Source organism: Nanorana parkeri, unplaced genomic scaffold (assembly GCF_000935625.1).
Source record: "Nanorana parkeri isolate BGI_ZX_2015 unplaced genomic scaffold, ASM93562v1 scaffold613, whole genome shotgun sequence".
NCBI classification, from domain to species: domain Eukaryota; kingdom Metazoa; phylum Chordata; class Amphibia; order Anura; family Dicroglossidae; genus Nanorana; species Nanorana parkeri.
Genome location: NW_017306881.1, coordinates 323848 through 349938, shown reverse-complemented (window position 1 = coordinate 349938; position 26091 = coordinate 323848). Strand labels below are relative to the sequence as shown.

The 26091-nt window shown below is 38.7% G+C and overlaps 1 protein-coding gene across 3 annotated transcripts in view; it reads right to left on the bottom strand.

Moving 5' to 3' along the window:
* The window catches only part of LOC108792206 (bifunctional heparan sulfate N-deacetylase/N-sulfotransferase 4), a 278647-nt gene that overhangs the window by 42713 nt on the left and 209843 nt on the right, over positions 1–26091 (bottom strand). For all 3 annotated transcript variants that reach the window (XR_001941547.1, XR_001941548.1, XM_018562927.1), the window contains 3 exons: positions 20534–20716; positions 16124–16220; positions 618–741 (listed from right to left, as the gene is read on the bottom strand). Coding sequence is in view for 1 of the 3 variants with exons in the window: in XM_018562927.1 (XP_018418429.1) it covers positions 618–741; positions 16124–16220; positions 20534–20716 (404 nt within the window). In the remaining 2 variants the exon portion in view is untranslated. The remainder of the gene's footprint in view (positions 1–617; positions 742–16123; positions 16221–20533; positions 20717–26091) is intronic.

Below are 26091 nucleotides of genomic sequence, written 5' to 3'. Positions count from 1 at the left end.
TTATAAAGGGAACACCCAGTGAACATTACCCACACAGCATTACTTTGCTCCTCGGTTCAACTTAGTGGCAGTAATGCAATACAGAATGGTGTTTGCCCAGCCACGGGTGAACACCACAGTGGGTGACCCCTTTAAAAAAGTTATTTTTTTTAGTATAATTGTGTAATACTATTAAAGTCTCAAAGCACTGCAACTGTTTTTTCTACTGTGAAAATGTATGTTATTATGCTGCATTTATTTGACAAATACTGTATATAAACATATAGTCCATTTTTTCATACTAATTTATGCAATATATTTTCTTGAGCACTAACTTTGGTGTGCGTCTTACTAGTGCTTATTCTACCTATACTAGTTGTGAAATAGTGAAGTGTTTGTGAGTGACGCAATGGTCTCAGAATAAGTATATGGCCAAGAACTTAGATGAATCTGTTGCATTTTGATGCCTACCATATTGTTTTTTTAGCTGAATTACAGATTTCCTTTACGTTACTCCTTGATACTATTCAAGTTTTCTCAATAAACTCCAGTTCTGTGTACAGTATCTGGTATTAAGAAAGGCATGTTGAAACATCTAAAATAATGCATTATTTTCATTTCTATTTAATTCATCTTACCAGTCAATCCCCTTGTGATAGTTGTTTCCATTAAAAAATTGGACTTCCTCAAAGGTCTTTGGATTAGGAAGGTTACTAATGATGTATGGATGCATTAGTAGAAATAGGTAAAGTGCAGTTGTGCCTACAGAAAAGAAAATGTAGACAGTGAAATTGACAAAACTAGAAATTAGAATTAAATCCTCTTTGCCAGCAAAAAGCCTGATCTTCTCTCTATTGTGGTGTTCTGTTGGTATCTCTAGTTTTAAGCATTTTTAAACCCTTTTTATATTTTTTTTGTAGCAAAATGAAAAAAAAAAACAACAAATACAACACTCCTCTAATATATATCAACTCAGCATTCCAGAAATATGGTATAGTATCTGCACAGCAAGAGGGTGAAAATGTTTGTGCAACTGCCATACTTATAACCATACCATGTGCTTGTAAGCATCAGGTAAGCATTGTTGCAATGATTTGAATAAATTAGCAATAATAAGAGTACGGGGAACTGGAGAGTGAAATTCACACTCATTAGGTTATTTAATTCTGGGCTGGGAGCTACGGGGTGAAGGTGGAGAGGTGTTTTGTTTCCCTGGCTCTAACCCTAGTGGGAAGAAGCACAGATCAGCAAAGATAGAAGGCATTTATGGATTATTTAACTCTTTTCATTAATTATGTTTTTTAAGCTAGTGCTGGACTTTTAAATTTAAAGTTGTAGTGGGTTAAGGTCTAGAGGAGCATGTAAGCTATATGTAAACCCCTCTGAATCCTTACACTGTGCACCAGTGATTAAATAGCCTTGTGTCCATCAGCACTGAGGGGTTGTTATCTTTTCCTCTCTCTTGAAGAACCTGCGCAATGCAGGTGGTTATAAGGACTGGTATTAGCAGAGCAGGAGGCCGGCATACTCACAGTCATCATGCTATATGGATACAAACCCACATACTTACAGGGTTATTCACTAAAGGGTGAAGAATTTGGAGAAGGCAGGAGAAGTGAACAATCTAGGACAAAATAGCTGAACTGGAAAGTGAGCTGAACTAGAGAATTTTTCCAAATCAGTTATTTTGGCCAGGATTGTTTATTTTTCGTGCCTTCTCCAGGCTGGCAACCTTTTTTGGTAAAGTAGCCAAAAAGATGACTGAATTAAGCAGGTTAGTCATAGAATTTGAAATCTTCACAGATTATTCTCTGTCATCGTCTGGCTCAATTGTCCACAAACCTTAAATTTGGCCAGTGGATATGCTGATCTCTACTAATAACAATCTTTATGTAAAAAAAAATATTGTATGTTTATTCATTTTCATTAAGATTTATTTTATATCTATATTAAACTAATTCTGCAGACAATGTAATTGAGCTGGGGTTAAGCTTTTGTATTGAATAGGTAGAGCAGATATAAAGAAAAAAAGTCAGCTGAATGGAGGTGGATTAGTCAACCTTTCCCTGCATCCAAAAAAAGGTCAACGTCACAGCCCTGACATTTACATTTGGCAGCCATTTTCAACCTTTATCCAGAACCACATCCTTACAGCACAACTCAGATGTCATAATATCCTTCACAATACTTCATTCAGCCAAAAGTTGTTTAGGTAAAGTAAGGTAACCTAAAATTCCAGCTTTGTTTATTTTAAGGGTCTAATTTTTGCCTAACAGTAGGTAAAGATTTATATAGATAATAACATGTTTTTTTAAATTATCCAGTTATCAATCTGATGGATCATTGATGTAATAAATAACACATGATCCATGCTATTTATTTATAGGATATCATTAACCATTTGTTAAAGTAGCATTAAATGCTCAAACATTTTTTCAATAATGAATCCAAATCAAACAAATATACATTGTCCAGCAAAGTATTTCTTTACATTTTTACTCAAACATGTACAGGCATCATGTTTTTAAACAGCTACCTCCAACTATAGTAGAATTGTAACAGTATATAAATTGGTAAAAACCTACGGGTGAAATGCGTAAGTGGTTCTAGACGGTCGGGGGTTTGCGGTGCTGGTGTTCATAATTTTTTTTAGGCTGCATGGTGTTTATCATTTTAAATACTGTTAAAATGGATTTACTGTGGATGTCAAATAAAGCTTGAAGTATTGGAACTCTTTGGAAGTGCGGTCTGTTTGTATTCTACTATATTTTAATGTGAGAACGCACCCATTTAACCAGCACCTAGAGAGTCCTGTCGGTGGCTGAGGAATTGGAGCGGAGATATTTTTTTTTGTGCTAAGCTAGCTCCAACTCTCTTAGCTTTGCTTACCTGAACTTCCTGTTGAGTACACGATCATAAGGGACAGCTCAGTCTCTAGCAACTGTCCATCTACTAGCTTTTTGTAGGGCGAAGGGGGAAGCAGGAAGCAGGGGGGTTGGAGTGGATTGCTTTGCCATGCCTGTGTGTTTCTGGAGACACATGTAGCTTAAATCGCACACAAAGGTGTCCTTATAGGACCCTGCAGGGGAATGGAGCCACCCTAAAACAGGATAACAGGCCCATTGCATAGAGGAACAGCTGATTCTGCAGGAAACTAACATCTATAAACATCAAGAAGCAGCATCCATTGTATCCATAGCTTAAAAACCTTTTGACTTTAATATCACTTAAAGAAGGTCTAAAAAGAAAGTCTATGGATACAGAGAATCTTAGTAAAATAGATGAAATAGTCAAATAGATATGTTGCCCCGATGCTGGCGACGTACACTGTACGTCGTCAGTCACGAAGGGGTTAAGCAATGGATATGTATATGTAATGTATATAAATGATCAGCATTCTGAGAGTGCTCACATTCACTGTGTCCCTACTGGACATAATTTCTTACAACCAAAACACTCTATAGGGGACATAGAGGTGTTTTTAAAAGGACATTTTAACACCACTCAGGAAAAGGAACATTTTCTGCGTTGTTTTTCTGCGTAATGTATTTTTGCATTATAAGCTAAAAAACTTCAGTTGTGAAATCTAGATTCATGCTGGGGGTTTTTTTTTAATTACTACACTTTCCTGTCTTTCTTTCTTTTTCTATCTGTTAAAGTGATTTGCAAAGAATCATGAGAACAAAATTGCTCCAAGTCCAGCACAGAGTGCAAAATATGCAATATTATATATGTTATATACAGTACAGTATATATATGTTTCAATAAATAGATAATAGCATTAGGAGCAATAGAAATTAAGGACTAATGACTGTAGAGGTCAATCAGAAAAGGGAAAGATAAAATGAGGGTTGCAGAAGAAATGCTGTTGAAAAGGCAAGTGGGCATTAAGACGAAAGGAATCTTCTTCTTGTTGTGGAAAACTCTGTTATATATTTTAAGCAGTTCATTTAAATTACATTTACTTTGTCGATTATATTACATAAGTGTCTTAATACATCATGATCATCATCATAATACATCATTAAACTGATTGCTTGGTGTGAAACTTTTTTTAGCCATGTAACAGAAAGTGATACAGTATATGTATCATTGATTCATAAAGCCATACTTTGATAATGACCCACAACTGACTTAAGGTTTTAATACATAGACAAATAGTATAAACAAACTTATAGAAAGTATCCCATTGTGGAAACAAATATTTGTATCATGTCTGCCATGTACACCCGCATAGTAAATCTTTGTAATTTTTCATGGTTATATATGCAGTTTTTATTAACATAACTCAAAGTGGTCTAGATGTATTCCTCAGAATGTTGGTATTGTTAAATGAAAAACATTAGAAGGGGACCCAAGTTTTAAAACTTATTGGAAGATTAATACATGGGATGGTCTGATAATTACTTTGAAACCCCCTGGCTAAATAAAGTAACAGGCTGGGAAAGGTCTGAGGTGGATTGCTCATCTAGATACCCCAAACCCAACTAGAACAGATGGAGGGCCATGTCAAATCACGAGCAAGCTTGGGTCATTGATAAAATTAGTGTCCCAACATTTAATATTTTGGAAGGAAGGACCATAATTTAGCACAGGTTCCAAAAAATGTCAGACTTGCCATGGATATTTTGGGATTAAAGACTAAAGACCGTATTCAGAGAGTGGTGATTAATGATTCATACTCTGAATGGTCTGAGGTTGTTAGTGGTGTCCCCCAAGGTTCAGTGTTGGGCCCCTTACTGTTTAATCTATTTATAAATTATATAGAGTTGGGGATTAAAAGTACTATTTCTTTTGCCGATGACACCAGGCTATGCAGTTGAATACAGCCCTTACAGGATGTCTCCAACCTACAAGCAGATCTGAATGCACTGTGTGATTGGGCATCTATTTGGCAAATGAGGTTTAATGTTGATAAATGTAAAGTTATGCACTTGGGGACTAAAAACATGCATGCGTCATACACTCTAGGGGGAGTATGTTTGGGGGAGTCAATGATGGAGAAAGATCTGAGTGTTCTGGTACACCATAGACTCACTAATAACATGCAATGTCAAGCTGTAGTTTCTAAAACAAGCAAAATACTTTCTTGTATTAAAAGGGGTATAGACTCCAGAGATAGAAACATAATCCTGCTCCTGTACAAAGCATTAGTAAGACCTCTTCTGGAATATGCAGTTCAGTTTTGGTCACCAGTTCACAAAAAAGGATGTTATTTCACCGGATCAGGCATTACAACAGTACCATCATATCGCAATTTGTGCAATCTTACCTGCTATGTACCATTTCTAATGATAGTATTTCTTATTGTCCTTTTTGTTTTGGTTTTTCTTTGTCCTTACATGCATCTCTTTAATGGCAGTACGACATGAGCATGTTCTGTATTCTTTGTTATGCTTTGATGTTTGATACTTTACTGGAAACTCAATAAAAAAATATTTAAAAAAAAAAAAAGGATGTTATGGAATTGGAGAAACTACAGAGAAGGACAACTAAACTCATAAGAGGCATGGGGGAACTCAGCTATGAGGAAATATTAGCTGCACTGAATTTGTTCTCCCTGGAGAAGAGGTGATTAAGGGGGTACAATCAACATGTATACATACATAAATGGTCCATATAGTGAGCTTGGTGCCAAATTATTCACTTTAAGGTCACTGCAAAATAGGAAAAGAGGTTTAACCTTCGCGTATGGAAAGGCTTCTTTACAGTTAGAGCTGTGAAAATGTGAAATAGACTCCCTCAGGAGCTAGTTCTAGCTAGCTCAGGTAACTGTTTTAAACAAAATCTGGACATATTCCTAAATGCACAGATTATTACTAGATATTGACTTCTTATAAATATATGAAGCACCAGAGATTGTAGATTCAGGGTATATCCGATTGCCTTATGTGTTCAGGAAGGATTTTTTCCCCCATGTTGGAGCATTGTGTTTAAAGAGTACTTACATGTAATGCTTCATTTTTTATAGAGATACGTCGGCTTTTAAGAGGATTGCAGAAATTAATTTTTGTATTCAGTTTATTTATTCAAGTTTCTTGTGATGTCAATCTGGTCCAGGCACCTCCTACATGACACACGAGGGAGCTGTAAGCAATGCATGTATGGATAAAGCTAGGTATGGATAAAGCTCCCTCACGGCCAGAGCCTCCATCCCACCTTCAGCTGTCACTCGGTGATGAGCAACATATTTTGAATGGCTGCTTGGCACGAGAACTGACTGTGCTAGGAGCCTCTCACCTAGAAAAGTGGAAGGCATGCGGTGACCCACTGAACACGGTAAAATTGTAGAAATGTCAACAGCACACCAGTCCTTTTAGGATTGCAAAAGCTTCATTAATTGAAGTTTTTTGTCATATGACCAACATATGACAAAAAACTTCAATTAATTAAGCTTTTGCTATCCTGAAAGGACTGGTGTCCTGGTGACATTTCTAAAATTTTGCTGACATTCGCGGCGCCATCTGCAGTCACTGCAAGCACCCCCCACTACAAGGGACATATCGGTAAGGAGCGCAACACGGCGTTGCGACCCACTTTTGGGTCACGACCCACCAGTTGAGAACCAAGGGACTAGAGAGTATATGATTCCTGTGATATAATGAAGGAATTCAGATATTCAGAAGGTTGTTTATCTGAATCACAAATATTGAAGCAGATGAGCAATGAAAGATTAGGAAGCCTATGCTCTAATCTTCAGAAAAGTAGCATGGATGGCAAGTTTGGGGAGCACTCATACATACATTTCTTTCATTCACTGATCTCTACCAGTGTTAGTAGTTTGCTCTAACAGGATTACAACAATTTGATCTGAGGAGAATTTACCCCTGTCAGATTAGAAACTGATCCTATTACAAAATGTATTTTCTCAAAGACTATTAATAGATGTCTACTGTACAGAATTTATATGGATATTGTGGGTCAATAGATTTTTGATATTAGATTATAGGTTAAGGCGATATATGGATATATAGATGATTATATTTATATGTTTTTTTCTTGTACAAATATGAGACCAAGTTGCTTGAATGTGATCTATTATAATCTATGGATCATATTTAAAATGAATCATCAAATAAAGTGTATATTTTTAAATAATGTAATTAAACAATGGGATTTAGAAAGCTTCTTTGTATAAGCTCCCATATAAATTTGAAAAAGGTAAGGCTTTGAATACAATTTTTTATTGCATGCATCTCCCTGGTGCATAGCATTACAATAAAGAAAACATCAACATCTGCTACTTGATTGTCCTATTAAAGTCTCTAAAATATTAAAGAGATCATTTCATTTTCATAGTATCATGTATCTCATCACCAGGATGTCTGAGCTTTTTGACCGCAGGTTCGAATAACTATAACTTGCATAAAATGCATGTAGTTTGAAGGAATAACATATGTTTATAGTTTTGCCAATAAGGCATTTTTCAAAAGGCTGAACTGCTTAAACAACTTAAAAGCTATCTTTTTCTGAAATCTTATTTTTTTCTAATTAAACAGCTATGATTAATAGTCATTTAACACATATTTAATTTTATTATTTTATATTATAGACCATACTAATTGTATTTCAAGAGTACCACCAATCATGATCTTTACCTTTGTCCCTGTCTGGTAATAGCATATCATTTTCCTCAAAGGGTTAATACATACCAAACTCTTATTAGAGCCTTGAGTATAATGGTTAAATTAGCAACTGGCATTTTTTAGGACTCTAGCAATGCAGTTTGCCTCTTGATCACCTGTCACTCTACATTTTGGATTTTTCAGTTATATAAATGTCACAGACTTCTAGGTGGATGCACCATAAAATAAATTGGTGTTGGGTGGTCTGACCATGTAATATTTGGAGCATAAGAAATTGAAAGTATATATAATTTCAAAAGTAATGTTCAATGTTTTTAAATGATACCTAGTGATCCTACCAAGAATGACACTTTCCTTTATAGGGTGACACTACTATGTCCCTGTCTTCTAATTGTGCTCCTGCTTTATTACCTTATTATGCTAGTTTCGCATAGCAGCTAAATGTGTCCTTTTCAACATACATTATGCAGGCATGGTCCACTGTCATCACTATCAGAAAACCCACCCTGAGAAATATGATGTAGCCATTGCTAGAGAGCATGCATGTAGAAAAAAAGGGTCTGCAAATAATCTGCAGGAGATCTGCAGCACTGAGATGCAACAAAGGATTTATTTAAAATAGCAAAGTTGCTTATAATACATACTGCTTTAACAAACTAAATAGATTTACTATACTAAAGGAGTAGAGGCTATTTACTTAAAGTGAATATTCACTCTGGGAGGTGAATGTTCATTTTGTTAACTAAAAAGGTGAAGCTGTTTATACTTTAAATACCCAGTAATGTGTGAGGGAAATTTAAAAAAATATATCCAAGCTCCTGATTGGATGATTAAAGTGAACACAGCTTCACCCTATTAATAAGCTCATTGGACATTAATTTATTAAAGTTAATATTCACTTTGATATGTGAGGTCTTCTAAAGTAAACCAACGTCATTGTCTTTCAGTTATGATATACTGTACTTTAATATTCTTTCTTTTGAATTGAGTAGAAAGTCTGCCCATTCTTTTCTTCAGGACTACAGAAGATCCCATATATGCTCATTCACCAGAAGGTGGGGGGCCTTGCCACCATAGCACTGAAAATGTTTTGAGGCTGCAAAAAGCCTCTTTATCAAGAGGTGTATAAAATTTTTTGTTTGATCTTTGACAAAGGCACCCCATGGCCTCTATGCTGCTCTAAAGAAAAACTGACTTTAAAGCTGTGCTTATTCAAACCTTTACTTGTTTATATCATTGTTTTGGTGGCAGCATGGATTCACATTTACATTTCCCGGTTATTTTGGTTGTTTCTTTGGCTGTTATAGATATTGTCGCACAGTATGTTTATTTTGATTTGCCACCCACATTTTTAAAGGTTATCGTAGAAGATGCTTAAAGAAACTCATGTACAGTTTTATTTGCTACCTTAGATGCTCAAATTATTTGAGCATATCCTTTACCTTTAATACAGGTAGGTGGGTGATTGATAAGGGCTTATGCCCCAACCAATGTGCTCTTAAAGTGCTGCAGGGTGCTGCCATCTTGTTTTTAATGGGGAGCAGTCACTAATCTATAACTGTCACAATTAGTGACAAAGATTTACCAACTTGTTATCCTATTCAAAGGGGCAGCTAATTGGCGGGGCTTTGAGCGAAATATATCAAAGCATCTACCGCTGCTGTGTTTAAAATGTCTGGAGTGAGAAAACAGAGAACTTGTAAATACCAAAGCAGGTGTGTCCTAAATGGTGTAGTAGGCAGAAGTGATGTAGTGTCCTAGCTCCTGGCAGGTTCTGATTGTCCTGTGCTGTACAGCTTCCAACTACGACGGGGCTTTGAGAATCCTGCAATATGAAATTCTTGGCTCCTGAAGGGCTCTGATTATTCTACACTGTAAGGCTCCTGGCTCTTGTAGGGCATTGAACATATTGTGCTGGGTCTGGTGCTGCACAGAAATACTGCTGTTATCAGTGCAGCCCAGTACATGAACACAACTGGTAACAAAACAGGAGCTTTGCTACTAGTACTAGCATAGCAAATGCACTGTTAAAATTATGAGTTTTGCAAATTATTTGTGCTTCCCCACACCTGGAAATTGCTTTGTGACAGGCCCACTGAGTGGTCGTTTTGAACCTCTCCCTTGTTATCCCCAGATATTACTTGAATCTTGCTAGTGGAGAAAGACTGTATGTAGCTTCCGTTTAGTATCTCGCCTTATATCTCATCTGAGGTAGATCTTTCGGTTGCTACTAGAAATGCCAAAAAAGATAAAGGAAGAGGGGCATACGCCAGTAAGATTACTAGAGGATGGTGTGAGGACACTGGGCAGTGGAAAACCACAAAAGAGAAGGGAAAAAGGTTGCAGCCATGCTGAAATAGTTTGCCTGGGGTCACGTAAAGGAGGCAGCACATAATTTAGATAATGTTACAACTTAATTTGTGAGTTCAATTTCCGGATGAAACTGATGGACCAGGATCATTCTCATACATACATACCCCTTCCCCTTTTTTTCTAAACAATTGCAAAGTGAAAAAGAGCTTACATTAGGGGAGGTTTTAATTACAGTGTAAAATTATGGCTCCTCTATTTCAGATGGATGCAATTGGTAGAGAAACTATTTTGGGGTACTGCAGTTTTTCGCCGTTTCACGGTCGCACGCAATCTGTAAACTGGGCATGTTGGGTATCGTTTTACTCGTTGTAACCTCATCTTTTATATTTCATTAAAAAAATTGGTAATTTGTTGTGTTTTGGGGCATTTAATTTAAATTTGTCACTAAATTTTGGGGTTTAATAAGGAGTTGCGCTAATATTGCGCAACATAAAAATTTTCAACTACCACCATTTTATTCTATAGGGTCTTGGCATTCAGAAAATATAATGTTGGGGGGTTTTACGTCATTTTCAGGCCTAAAATGTGGAATATAACATGGGTGCAAAAAAATGAAAAAAGGGCCTCAGTCATGAGGGGGTTAAAGATGATTTAAAGAACATGTAAAAAGAATCTTGGTTCTGGATGACACAGAGGATGCCGTTTATAAAAATATACATCACCTTAAGCAAAAGGGAAATACTAATACTGATAAAATAGACCACATGTTAAATAGAATAGATAGAATAAATTGCTTTGGAATAATGTAATTGTTGTAGTTCCAGAAAGAAATTAAGGGGATAGTATAATAGAGTACATTGAGAGATGGCTACTTTCTATGTTTGGGAAGATGCATTCTCCTTTGTGTTTGTAGTAGAGAGGGCTAATTGTGTTCGGACCCATGCATCCTCAACTGGGGGAATGTCAAGATCAATCTTGGACAAATTAATTAAATATCAGGATAGAGATATCATTCATCAGAGAGCACATTGCCTTGAGGATATTACATTAAATTGTGCAAAGATATCAATACATCCAGATTTTTTCTGCAGAGTTGCAAAAAAAGGGCCAAGTTCGAGGTAATTAAAAAGCTGTTGCAGAGGCTGAAAGTGTCTTCTGCTATATTTAAGCCTTCATGGCTAAGTATTGTTGCTAGGCAAGACACATTTTTTGGATACACCAGTTGATGCAGATTCATAGATTGATAATAATAAGAAATAGTGATTGGCTGGAAAAAAAAGATTTGTTGTTTGTGAAGGTTACCTACCCCTATTGTGGAGAGGGGGTACCTACATCCCTTGTAAGTTACAACACTTAGAAAATAAGCCTATATGGGACTTCAGATAATGTTTCTTTCTAAAATATACTTTTATAATGATGAATTAAAATACTTAAGAATAAATGATAAGAAAACAACTGATGCAGATTCCTGAGTACAGTCACACATACAGTAGATCTAGATATTCATCTTGGAGCCAGTGATCATAGAGCACCCCTCGACTAGAGATATTTAAAAAACGCAATTATAAATGCAATAATTGAGGAAGTACAATATCTTGTGGTCTGCAGTTGGATTGGCAGCCTCAGCTATAATTTAGTATAGACGACTATCTGACTATCTATTTGAATTATTGCAAATTATGTCATTTAAGAGTGTAAGGCACAGCTATATACACATAAATGACCTGGGTTTTCTCATGAACCTCCCCAACCTTGTGGATTTGCTTCCTGGTCCAGGACACATGGGAGAGCTCGCTCAGAGATGGCATAATAGATGGTGTTTTAAGCAACTTATTTCAATAATATATCTTCCACATATGATCTTCCATGTTTCTCTTGAAGTATTCCATGAAATGTGTTGAGACCCAGAACAGCTTTATACCATCTAGAAATTTTATAAAACATATGTAATATGTACGATTTTTTGCTGTAACCGCCGGTGGGGGTGGTTGGGGGGGTGGAGGGTGTGATATGACCTGTACTACATAAATCTGCATAATTTTCTTTCAATTATTTTAAAGTGTTTTAATGAATCATAATAAAAGATATACAAGTGTTGGTGGTTTGCTTCCTCTCCTCCTGGTCTTTTTAGAACTGCATTTGAAGAGTTGTTTTTGTCAATGGGGAACATAGTTATTTCACGTTATAGTTTATATGGTGTGGCTTGGACTGTGGAAGATATGCTAGTGCACTATTTATTTATTTTTTAGAACGATTACTTTTTAGTAGATTGGGAGGTGAGCGAACACATACCGGCGTTCGCTCACCTCTCGATCCTGTCACAGCTCTCTGCCGTGACAGGGGAGGGGCTGTATTTCCCCCTCCCTGCTCTGATCCGCCAGTGCTGACTGGCAGAGCCAGCTGTCAGTCACGCAGCTGGGCGGATCCAGACATAATTGTCGGTATCCACTTCAGCTGTGGTGTCTCCCTATACCGCGAGCAGCAGCTCGCGCTATACTGCAGCGTCTCAGTATACCGCGAGCTACAGCTTGCGGTGTACTGAGCCTTGGGTGACGGGAGGACGCTAGTTTGTGTCCTCCCGTTACCCTAAGGAGAACTATGGGCAAAAGCCTTATCCCCATAGTTCTCCTTTAAGTTAGATTATCCCTTTATTTCAGAAGAGCTGGAAAGCTCGTTGGAGATGTTTCTTAATAAAAAGGCCCCTTGAGGGAAATGTTCTCCAACTGTATATTTGATCTCAGTTTATTACCAGGTTCTATGTAAGAGGGGATATTGGTGGCTATATTAAAACCAATAAGGATGTGATACATACAGATTTGTACAGCCTGATAGTCTTGCTTACAGTAGATGTTAAATTAATAGCTAAAATGTTGGCAAATTGTTTGGTTTTTAATATTTAACGCATTGTTTAAATATACAAATACCTCGGATAATACAGGAACTAGAGTGATAGTGTCCCTATATGCAAAAAAAGCCTTTGATAGTTTTAAATATATCCATGTTTGGATAATGGAAACATTTAATTTCAGCCCCAAATTCATTTAATAGGTTAAAATGTATTATCAGGATCCTGGTATAAGAATTAAATACATGTTTGTCTCCTCAATTTAGATTTCAACATGGCAATCATAAAGGATGCCCCCTATTTATATTATTATTATTTGCAATAGCTGTTAAACCCTTGAAAGTTATGATAACACATACCTTCCACATCAATGGCTTTAAACAAGGTCCTAGAGAAGAAAATAATTGTTACATGTGTTTAAAATAAAATATGGGAAAAAATGTGTCTGGACCCGCTCCTGACCGCCCAGGAGAGAAACACTGCTTTTTCTTTTTTTTCTTTATTTGGACACGGAGCCATGTCAGAATAGAGAAAAAAACATTTTGGCCATAGGAATGCATTGCTAGATTCCTATTGGCTATTTCAATTTGCAATATCCAATAGTAAACTAGCGTTGCACCCGCCCTCTGCTGAAGTTCTCCATCAGGTCCATCAGGGTGGGGTGCAATGCTAGTTTACGATTGGCTATTGCAAATCGAAATAGCCAATAGGAATCTAGCAATGCATTCCTATGGCCAAATTTTTTTTTCATTCCTATGGGCAAAAATGTATTTATATTTTTTTCTATTCTTACACAGCTCCATGTCAGAATAAAGAAAAAAAAAGAAAAATCAGTGTTTCTCTCTTGGGCGGCCGGGAGCGGGATACTACCGGAGCGCCCGGGAGAGTTTGCTGTCTGGAGATCAGTGTCCCTGGCTAGCTGGTAACCAGGGACGCTGATCTCTCTGCAAGTGACCGGAGCCAGCCGTGAGATCACGGCTGCCTCCGCCCAGCTGTCAGAAGCAGGCTGTCGGCCGGCCAATGGCCGGCAGCTCGGCCAGCTTCGGCTTTCAGCGCGGCTCAGCCGAGCCGAGGCATATGCCTTCTGCTCGACTGAGCCGCACGGCTAAGTTCGGGAGCTGTACGGGCTATTGTGAATAGCCCGTACAGCAGCCCTTCAGTTCTACTGAACCGAAGGGGTCCTGGGGCCGAAGCTAGCCGAAGGATCGGCTGAAGCTACGGCTAGATCCTTCGGCTCCTTTGTGAATAGACCCTTTTTACTGTTAGGTGATATAAACTGCTCTTTAGAAAATGTTCAATACCATTTCTATGTTTGGTCATTTTTTTTCAGGTTTATTAATTAACTGGAGCAATTCTGTGTTATTACTGATTTCAATCAAATGCCAAAAGATTTAGAAGACATGGTTCCAGGTACCTAGTTTTGTACTGAATTGGTGAGAATATACAAGCTCAGGAATACTAGAGTAATACTAGAGTAATATTTTATGTGAGATGCTTTTCTTTTTGCCGTCCAGTGGGATGGGATAAATTAGAATGTGTCATGTTTTATATATGTAATGTTGGGCTCAGGATGTGGTTTGTTTTGAGATTTTTTTCGGTGTGTGTGTATTTTTAAAATAAAATATGGGAAAAAATGTGTCTGGACACATGTAAACACAGAAGAAGTTCTGAGTCCATAGATCTGCTTTACATTTTCAACAGAAACGTATGCTACTGACAGAGCCAGGTGACACAGTAGTAATAGCTGCCCTGTTAAAAGCTGGGGTTTCTTTTGTGAATATCTAGCAGGGGAACTGACCTGAAAGCAGTTACCACTCTTCAATGAAAAACACACCATTGTGATAACAATAAAGTTTAAGTAATATTAAACTCTCATCGGCAAAAGTCGCCGGGAGTCTGTTTAAACAGCCCCGATGCTGGCGACGTACACTGTACGTCGTCAGTCACGAAGGGGTTAAAATAATAAATCCAGATCAAACAAATATACATGGCACAGCAAAGCACCGCTTTACATTTTTGGCCAAACACAATCATCATGTTTCTGAACAGCTGCCCACAAGTCTTTCAGCTCAGCTTCACTGAAGGCTTGTCCAGTACAAGATCACACATGACAGTGCAGACTCCAGAAGTGTTCATCTACTAGCTTGGAGAAGGGAGGAGAGGGGACCAGGGGGGGAGGGAGTAGCTTTTGCTGTGTCTGTGTGTTTGTGGAGACACACACAGCTTACTAGCTCACACAAGGGTAACTGCATAGCACTCTCCTTGAGAAAGGAGTCACTCTAAAACAGGAAGTCAGGACCATTGCTCAGGGAACCAGCTGATTCTGCAGGAAACTAAAACCTTTAAACATCATGGAGCAGCATCTATTGTAAGTGATCTCATCAACATTTGAAATAGCTTTAAATCCTTTTGACTTTAAAAAAAGTAAAGTGTTAGAAAGATGAAACCATAAGAAAACTAAATAAAATTAATAAAAAATTGAAAGCACCTATGCCCTCCCACACACACACATATGGACACAAACATGTAAGGAGGGTGCACACGTGTATGTAAACAACAATTGTTCAATGCATATTGGGTATTGACGCAAATGCTGGAGTGAGATTTCTAGGTCTCTCCCCTAGGTACTAAACTGATGAGATGGAAAGCATTTAAAGTGTTGGCTATTGGTAATTCTGAGTACCATAATTGTTTGTTGTTGGCACACACAGTATGAGGCTTAACATATTTAGTATATACTCAACAGCACCTCATCTTTTATTTTTGTACAAAAATTGTGGATTATATTGTGCTGGTTTGAACTAAAATCCATTTAAGTGCGTTTTTTTCTTAAAATGTAGATTTGATTAACAGTTGCGACATAAAACATTTGCAACTACCATCTTTTTACTCTACAGGGCTATATAATGTTTTGGTGATTTAAGTATTTTTTTTTGCCAAAAAGGCAGATTTAACATGTGTGCAAAAAATAAAAATAAATCCCTCCAGTAGCAAACTAGTTAAAGCATCAGGCACCCAACATATTATTTTAGTTCTAATTGAAAGCTGATGTACTAATATGTCTTGCATATTCCAACAGCATCAAGGATCTGCCTGACAAACTCTCAAGTCTGTTCCTGCCCACCTGGGAAACTTGGGTGTTCACATCCATTTTTATGGATTATTTCATCTTCTGCTGCTTTCTCTTTTATGTAAAATAAATAAATATAACATCAAGGAGAGTGGGGACCCTCTCATAATGGCTATCGCAGGTGTGTAGACCCAGGAGCTCAAGTACAGTTTTCTCATTAAGAAAGTTCCACAATAATATCAAAAACTGAAAAATCAGTAATGAGTGGACTGACCATTAAACAAATAGGTGTCAGCATACTTAAACTATTTTGACTTGCAAGTTACCCACCAGTCTTTTGAGGTCCTACTACGAGAAATTTTGGAAGGCGATCACAGGTTTTATCTCTAGACCAGATGTCTCTGTGCCTCCTATCATCACATGGATTCTGTAGAAACAAAAGGTACAGTTTTGTAGTCAGAGTGAACTTTCCACGTTTCCAGTTTTTCTCTTTTTCAATATGATATGATTGAAAACAAATCTGTATATTTATATTAAGTGAAATGCTAGCTTTAAAGTACATCTCCAAAATACACCAAGGAAACCGCAAAATTACTCATCCACTCACTTGTTATATCTCGACTTGACTATTGCAACTCCCTCCTCATTAGCCTACCTCTGCACAGGCTATCCCCCTTCAGTCTATCATGAATGCAGCTGCTAGATTCCTTCACCTAACCAACCGCTCAGTGTCTGCAACTCCCCTCTGTCAATCCCTGCACTGGCTTCAAATAGCTAAAAGGATCACATTCAAAATATTAACAACCACTTACAAAGCCATCCACAACTCTGCCGCTGGCTATATCTAAAACCTGGTCTCAAAGTATCTCCCTAACCGTCCCCTCCGTTCTTTACAAGACCTCCTGTTTTCCTGCTCCTTCGTCAACTCCTCCCATGCTTGCCTCCAGGACTTCTCTAGAGTCTCTCCCATCCTATGGAACTTTCTACCCCAACCTGTCCATCTATCTCCCACACTGACTGCCTTTAGGCGATCCCTTAAGACTCATCTCTTCAGGGAAGCCTATCCCACCTCAACCTAACCGCTCAACCATCGCGTTCTCAAACAATCATCCCCTCACAGCCACCTCCTCATATATCACTTGCCGCTCCCTTTTAGATTGTAAGCCCTCATGGGCAGGGTCCTCCTTACCATCTGGTCTTGGATTGTATTGTGATTGTAATGTCTTCCTTATATTGTAAAGCGCTGCGCAAACTGTTGGCACTATATAAATCGTGTATAAAAATAATAATAATAATAATAAAGAAAAACACAAGCCAGATATGCTCCAGGTATGTTACAGAAATTGCAAGAATCATAGCAAACTTTATTGCAAATTCCTGCTTCTAGTGTGGAAATGATACATTTTTTTGCTATAGGCTGTTGCTATTTTTCTAAATGATATCCAATTGACAAGTTTTATAGGAAGGATAGGTGTTCAGTAGTTTTTTCTTTCAAACAAGACCCCAAGTTCCATTATATTTAGTGTTTGCAGGCTTTCTGTCATGTTCCTTATACAAATTCGACTGCAGGAACCCTTCGGATTAACTAAACTGAAGGTCGGCTGTACGCTCATAAAGCTGCCGAAGGTAGCCGAAGAAAACAACCGAGCCAAACACATGTGCTTCAGCTCGGCACAGCCGCAGTGGGTAGAATGGAATCCCAGCTAGTTGTTAAAAAAAGGAATGTTAGGGGGGTACAGTTGTAAAAAATGCATGGGGTTCCCCTCAAAAGTCATACCAGACCCATTTGTTTTATTGCATTTCAGGTCAGTGAGCTGTCATTGCATGAAAACAAATGGGCAGAGAGAGTTGTGACATCATGACTCGCTCCACCCATTTATTTATATTCCGGCAGGAGTTGTCATTTGAGGCGGGACTTTTTTGTTTTCAGCGAGTCAGGGGGTGTCATTCATTGTGATTGACGCTGAATTATATAATTGGACAACATGACTGACCATGGATTACAGAGTTGGACTATTTTTGGGGCTTTTTTTTTACAATAATTTGTCAAAAATGGTTTGTGTTTTTTGTTCAAATAAATATTTTTTTAAAGGTGTTGTGTGTTTATTTAAATTTTACTTTTCTCTTTGGTGAATGAGTAGGGTAACAACTACCCCTACTCATTCACAAGGGTGGGCAGCATCTGGTTGCCCAAATGCAGATGAGCCCCCTGCCCGCAGACCTCCACAATCACTGGGCCAGGGTTGGCATGGGGACAAGATGCTTTTCTTCCCCTGGAAAAGCACCCTTCCAATGCAGAAAACATGTGGCCTAATATGGTGCAGGGGCGGGGGTGCGCTTGCTCATCCCCCTCTTTTCCTGCCCTGTCAGGCCAGTGCTCGGATAAAGGTTTGCTTTGAAAATTTAGGGGGACCCCACATTTTTTTTATTTTTTGGGGTGTTTGGGTCCCCCTTAAAATTCCTACCAGACCTAAAGGGCCTGGCATGACTTTTAGGGGAACCCCATGCATTGTTTTCTACATCAGGGTCCTCCCTAACATTCCATGCTGGTTTTTTTTACGCTGACATTTCTCATTCTATTCACTACCTTTGAGATAGCAGAGTGACCAAGCGGAATGCTGCTCGGCTGCATTCGGCAATTCACTCTCTGCTGTTTGGCTTCTTTGAGAATAGGGGTAAAAAACAGGGAATTAACTGCTGAATGATTCGCCTAAGCCAATCCAGATGTTGCATTGGCTGAGGTGAACGGGTTCTACAGCATGTTCGCCTGAACAGAAGGGAAGTGAAGCACACCGAATGCAGACGATGTACAGCTAAAAATAGCCATACAGGGCTTCTGTGAATAGCTGAGGAGGCTTCAGCTGCCTTCACTTTGGCTTGTTTATGCCTTCGGCGGCCTTTGGTAGCTTAGTGAATAACCCTTATAATGTTGCATGTTGATTAATCATGTAGCATTTCTTAAATATTTTTATGAAAGCTTAGTATAGTGTATTTTGAATGATTTGAAACAGTATTTCTTTTTTAATATCATATTATTACATCATTATAACAGTGCTTGTTTATTAGGAATGAGCAACATTTTAATTTTTTTGTTGCACCCAAATGTTTATAAAATGTCACTATTGGAGGAAATGGGGAAGGCAAAATAAAGGTGGCATTAAGTATGCAATATGCCTTAAAGAGCACCAAGAAAATATTTGTGTGTTTTCTTTTTTGTATTATGTGAAAAAACATCAAATAAGGAAATACACAGAAATATTGAAAAAAACCTTCTTATGTAATGTCTCGTAACATTTTTTGTTGCAATTTTGTTCTTACTGTAAAAAAATGAAATAATCAAAAAACAATAAATGTAACATCAAAATTAATCAAAAGACATTCTTATTTTAACCAAAATTTGCCTAAAAAGGCCACCTGACAAAAATAGAAGACAAGTTTAGAAGAGAGGGAACGTTGAAAGCAATAATTTGACTGTGAAAATAATTTTATCTTAATCTTCTGATCATCTTTATTGTTAATTATAATAGGTTTTTAATATGTCTGTTACCATCACACACTTTGCTGCCTTCGCTATATAAAACATGCTCTCTAGAAAAAAAAATGTATTTTTCATTAGGGCATCTCCTCACTGGATTATTCAGATAATCAGAGAATTTCCAGTCAGTGACAAAAACTTATTGGTGTAGAGAAATTACCTCACAGATATTTTGCGTATGGCCGCCTCTGGCAGCAATACTTGAAATGTATCAACAACTCTGCTATTGTACTAGGCATTGTCATAGCATAATTAGCCATCTTGACATGAACTATACACAGTATATTCATGGAAGAGTACAAGCATTCTGCATTGCATTATATCTCAGTTGCAGGTGGAAGCAATGCAAAATATATATGAAAACACATATATGTCAGAAGAAACAGAATTTAGGCATATCTTTGCATTAATCAAAACCCATACATTATTTATTGTACATTTTTTAACATTTGCACTATAGATTTAATGTTATTAAGGATGCTTTTCAGTTACAGTGTGTCTTCAGTTACCTACATTTTACGGTCTTGGTCAACTAGAGTATCATTAGAAATATAATTTTGTATGATGAGACTAATGATTCATGCATAACTTTGAGTGTATAAATGAATAATGGAATCAGATGATCTGACATTTCATTAAATTTTTCCTGAATATTATCCTGTAGATTTGTGTAATATGCAGAGAATCACATATGTTAGGAAGCCTAACAGTCATGATTCATGGATCGTATGATTTTAAGCAGATTGGAGGTTTAAACCTGCTTTCATAGTTGTAATGTACAGATACAGCTGGCTTTGAAAACGATTCTTGAAATTGCTGCATTAATAATACATATAACATTGTATTTCTTTTTTTCCGATTACAGTTGTTTGGTAATTGCTGTAATGCACAGTGTAATAACATCAATAGATTTGTATTATAGTCCCTTTAATCAATCACAACCTCTTATCTTTATTGTAGGAGTCTGCCAAGATTTGCAGAGTAATAAAGGATTTTGCAGCACCAGATAAGAATCCGTCTAGCTAATGGTAATATATGTACTCTGACTGCTGGAGAAGGAAGGTGGATGTGCATGAAATACATATCTGTAGAGCACAAAGTGCAGTTCACTCATGCATGCTTCTCTACAGTGACAGAATATTTTATGCTTAGGTTAAAAATAATACAGTATTTCATTATAATTGTATTATTATTTTCAAATATACCTGCCAGATAGGATCCTTTTGCTCAGGGAAGAGTTCAAAATATTTATGAGCTAGCTGTATTGGTGGTAAAGTTTGCAGTTTCAAATTGGTCCATGTTTGTACAAAGTTAGCAAGATTAACAAATGTGTATAGTCCAAGGCGGTCATTCCCATAATTAGACAGGTGGGTCATGAAGATACTGATCTGAAAAAGAGATAGATAATTGTGTATTAGATTCTACAAGCACTGAATGCTGCCTGTGAACAATAGATGGCAGTAACAGTCCTGTGAAAGAAGAGAAAACACAGTGTATACTTGGCTGTCATAAGCACATCTATCTGGTTTAATGAATTTTCTCCACAATTTAGAGAATCTCAGACGTTCTTGGTGTGAAAATGTGCTTACATAAGGCAGCTGTACCATATATAGACATATTGCTTAATTCTGACAAATTTATAGCTGTCTAGAAGCAACAGAACCTGAAAGTTAGTTAAATCAGTGATATATGCAATTAAAAAATTGCCAGACAATAAACATAATTTATCATATTTTTTATGAGGAACCATATTTAAATAGTGTGGACACTGTAATTTATTAAAGAAGTACATTTTTGGAATTAGCCAAGTGGTACATTTTGAACTCTTAATCATGTGCAGAGCAATTTTAAAAATAATTGGCATTTCCTTTACTTTAAAAAGATTGGGTGTTTGAAACTAATACAACATCTCTAAGCTAAGAACATAGAAAAAGAACATAGACAAAGGCCCCAAAATGTTCCCAGCACATGGTGGTGGGGTAGGTTTGGGTTTTAATATTTTGATGGATACTAGGGATGCCCCGATACCAATAGTAGTATCTGTATTGGTGCCAATACTGACTATTTGGACGAATATGAGTACTCGCCCAAATGCTCTGATACCTTCCCTGATACCAGAACTTCCGGTCAGAGGAATTTCCTCTGACCGGCAGTGCCATAGGGGACATGGAGCCGGCTTCCTGGGCATTTAGGAAGCCGGGTGGCGAGTAATGGCCCAGAATCCACCTGTGATTGACTGGGAAGCCGGCTTCCTGGCCAATCAGCATAGAGGCGGCTGCACAGGCTGCTCCTTGCTGATTGGCTGGGAAGCCGGCTTTCCAGTCAGTCAGCATGGAGCTGGCTTCCCGGCCAATCAGGAAGCCAGGAGGCGGGTCATTACTCGCCGCCTGGCTTCTTTATTGGCCAGAAACCGGCCTGGTGCTGTTTGGCTGCGAAGCCGGTTTCCCGGGCAATCACAATCGAGCCAGACAAACAACATGAAAGCCGGACGGCATGTCATTACCCACCGCCCGGCTTTGTGATTGCCCAGAAAGCCAGCTCCATGCCAGCGGCAATGGTATTGGTACTCGTACTCGATACCGAAAAAGCGGTATTGGTGCATCCCTAATGGATACCATTATCTGCTGCTATTGCTGGTAAAGGTAAAAACTTTAAAGATGGTAGTACAAGTAACCATGGCAAAACACAATGCTAGAATAATACTTATTTCACCTTTGAAGGTTACATTTTAGGATCTGTTTTTTCATTCTTATTCTGTGGAACTTCACAAGTTTGATTGTAGTAATTAAACAGTTCTGAGGGAATTATATATACACAAACAGCAGTTCTATAGATAATGCTGTACACTGTTTTATAAAGATTAAAGTCAGCATGGTCTAATATTAACAAGTTTACATATTTCCAATGGAAAAGAAGAGACACATTTAATATATAACTGCAAAAGTAATAGTTTTTTATGGACATTCGTCAAGAGCAGGAACCCTATTGAATATATTCTTTCAATTTTCTGATTCAGTATACTGTTAATTTGGTTTTAATACCTTTGTTGCACAATGTTGTATATATTGCTAACAACTTAAAGTAAACCTGTCATGAGATAAATATGCCATTACAACCTTCCTTTTAAAATATTAAATTAATATTGAAAATTATTAACAGTTTATCAAAGCCACTTCTCCAGCTCAATTCGGTCTCGGGAATATGCCCCAGCATTTATATCCATTCAGGTAGCTACAGAATCTTCCATCCTTAACAACCACCTATTAATACCATCAGCTAAAATAATCCCTCACAGGGTCTGAGAGGTATAATCCAGTGCCAAAGTACCCTCTTTCAACACTTACTAGAGGGCAGAGGTCCTATATCGCTTAGTTGGGATCCAAGCATTACTATCCTGCCAAAAGACAGGAGGAGATATGCCGTGGTCATGAATACATCAGATAACCATGCTATGGTGACCACTCTTTTTAGTTATGTTAATACCAGGGACATGCGGTCAGGGGAGGCAGGTGAGGCAGAACCTCACCTAGTATTATGGAGGAAAAAGCCGTCAGCTTCAAGTCTGAAGCTGGCAGCTTTTTCTCCATTCAGATCGGCTTCTAGCAGGTTACACAGCAGTGAAAGCCTCCCCACTGTGTAACCTATCATGGACGAAGCGCTGCTTGTTAATTACAGGCGGCGCTGTATCTGGCTTTTGACAACTAAGTTAGGTTACACAACAGCGGGCTTCCCCACTGCTTGTGTGACCTAACTTAGTGAGTTAAGAGCTGCAACAGCCTCTACTTGCTGTCAGAGACTTGAGCTCTGTGGATGGCTTGGACCAATGGCATGCCGCCATTGGTCCAAACTCTCCAATCAAAAAAAAGAAAAAAGTGAGGGACAGGGAGGCTCCTCCCCATCTCCTTCCTTCTCCGTCCTCCCTCCCTCCTCCACACAGCTCGTGGACTGGGTTGGGGGCGGGCAGAGGCAGACTGGGGTGGGGCATGGGTGGGGTGGAGGAAATGCCTCACCGAGAATGGACTCCACTGCACGTCACTGGCCAATACTTATGAGTCTCTAAAAAGAGACCCCACTAGCTATTAAAAGAAAAAGATTATAGACTTGGATTGATCAGACCTTGTACCACCATCTCTATCCCGGGGAAGCTGCACCATGTATGTAAGACTTTACAAGATATAAAAGGAAGGTGCCCCTCTAAGACTGATTGTTAGCAGCATCAACTCTGTCACATATAACATTGCTTGTGGATGGCTTGGACCAATGGCATGCCGCCATTGGTCCAAACTCTCCAATCAAAAAAAAGAAAAAAGTGAGGGACAGGGAGGCTCCTCCCCATCTCCTTCCTTCTCCGTCCTCCCTCCCTCCTCCACACAGCTCGTGGACTGGGTTGGGGGCGGGCAGAGGCAGACTGGGGTGGGGCATGGGTGGGGTGGAGGAAATGCCTCACCGAGAATGGACTCCACTGCACGTCACTGGCCAATACTTATGAGTCTCTAAAAAGAGACCCCACTAGCTATTAAAAGAAAAAGATTATAGACTTGGATTGATCAGACCTTGTACCACCATCTCTATCCCGGGGAAGCTGCACCATGTATGTAAGACTTTACAAGATATAAAAGGAAGGTGCCCCTCTAAGACTGATTGTTAGCAGCATCAACTCTGTCACATATAACATTGCTAAGTACCGGGCTACCATCCTATTACCCTTAGCTGGCAAAATGGTACACCGTATTCAGATCTCTAAAGAATATGTCAACACGGTACATGGAATGAAGTTAGAGTCAGAGGAGACAATGGTGTCCAATGATGTCACAGCCCTTTTTACTTACAGTATATACCAACTGCAAAGGCTATAGAGATTATAACAAATCATCTGAAATGAGATAAGACTCTTGACAGCTGAACAGCTGGATAAACTGCTAAATGTATTTACCATTACAGTACAAGTCTAGGTGAATGTTACTTACTACGCCTAGCTATACCAATACTTTGACTGTTGAGATCCTTCACAGGCTAGTTTGAATTTTTTTGTTTCACTGACCAGTAACAAGTATGAAGATATGGAAATTCAGGAAATAGTCAAAACTGCATGTTTGTTTCAGGTCAATGAGTTTAGGTATTTAAATCAGCATGACAGCCAGATGGCAGCATGTTTAGTCAGCAATGACATCCCTTTTTTTCTCTCAACAGGTTTACTTTAAGTTATGGAGGAAAATATATATTAAGCAACAGCTGTAGGTAGTATATTATTCTAAAGCATAAAAAACTAAAGCATTCTCATTATCAGAATGTCTGATAGCAGGCAATACGTGCGAGGCACAGTAACTATGATTTCAACAAAAAAGAACAATTGTGTAGCTATGGTGAACTTAGACCTGAAGCACATATGAAGAGCTTATAGTCAAACAAAACTGTATATGTGTATAACAGATATTAATCATAGCAGTAGAGGTTTTGTAGCTGGTGAACTCACAAGAATATACAATATATGAATATAAAGATATAACAACTAGCAGTATTGTTAAGCAGTTGGTAACCTCATTTGGAATACTGGCATGATGAACGAATTTGCAAGAATTCCATTTACCCAGAGTTTGGCAAAGGACCCTGAAGGTAGCAGTGAAGGAAAAAGTGTAGTACAGCATGGGACTGCTAGGAACAATGTCCCAAAAGGAATTAAAACCCTCACAAGATCAAGCTGTTTCAGTAACCCCATGCCTATTATCTGCTAAGTACGTTTCACCACAGTAACTCAGGGAAGTGGTGAGAGGGTGCAGTGTCCAGACACTTTAGACAGCAAAAAGGTGACCCAGACTGGTGATTGCAGATGCAGGTTTGTGCTGCGGTGGTGCTCCCTGTAGGCAGCAGTAGCAGCAGAATATTTGTGCCTCACTGAGAAAATGGTGGCCACATGCCCAGTACAGTACAGTACCCTGGAAGGGGCTGCATAGGTACTATTTCTGACCCCTAGGCTGCACATGAAACTTTATGGACCTCAATTTAACTGCCTTAAAGCTATACTGCCCATAAAGTGTGAGTCCGTACTCACACTGCAGCCTTAGGGTCAAACCTATAGCGGACTGAGGCTGTGGTCTGGGAACCTAGGAGCATGGCTTCAGATTACCTGAGGGGCTTTTGGTGCTTACCAGGATATGCATTGGTCATATGTTAAAGGACCACAGCTATGGATCTGTAAATCACTCAAAGGCTAAACAGACATGCTGCAAAAAGTGCAAAGGAGGGTGCAATTGCAGTGTCCAATAACTAAGCACATTAGCTGTGGTAGGTATATGTACTTTACTTGGTATCAGCCTCCTTTAATTCCCTACATATGCAGGTTGGGAGAGGGAGAGGGAGGGGGAACACTAGCAGCCAAGCAGCTGTGCTACATGCACATGTATGGACTGCAGCTGTGCTACATGCATATGGCAGGAAAAAAAAGAAGTGCGAGCAGAAAGGAGAACTGCTACTGCTCCTTCACTGTTTAGCATAGGGGGCAGCTTTATTGCTTAACTACCTCCCATCCATTGGCCCAACCTAAATGGCCAGGCGAGAGGCTTGCTGTTGCAGGTGGGCGTTTTAAGACGTTCCTAACCGCCCCAACTCGTGCGGGGCTCCTAGTGGAGAAACCGTCAAAAATGTAAACAACCAGTGATGGCTGTTTACACACAAGCGTTCTGGTCTGTAGAGATTCCTGATCACTTGTATTTTCTGCTGGTGTGCGCTCCCCCCCCCCCCCCGGCGCCCGCAGCTCCCAGCATCC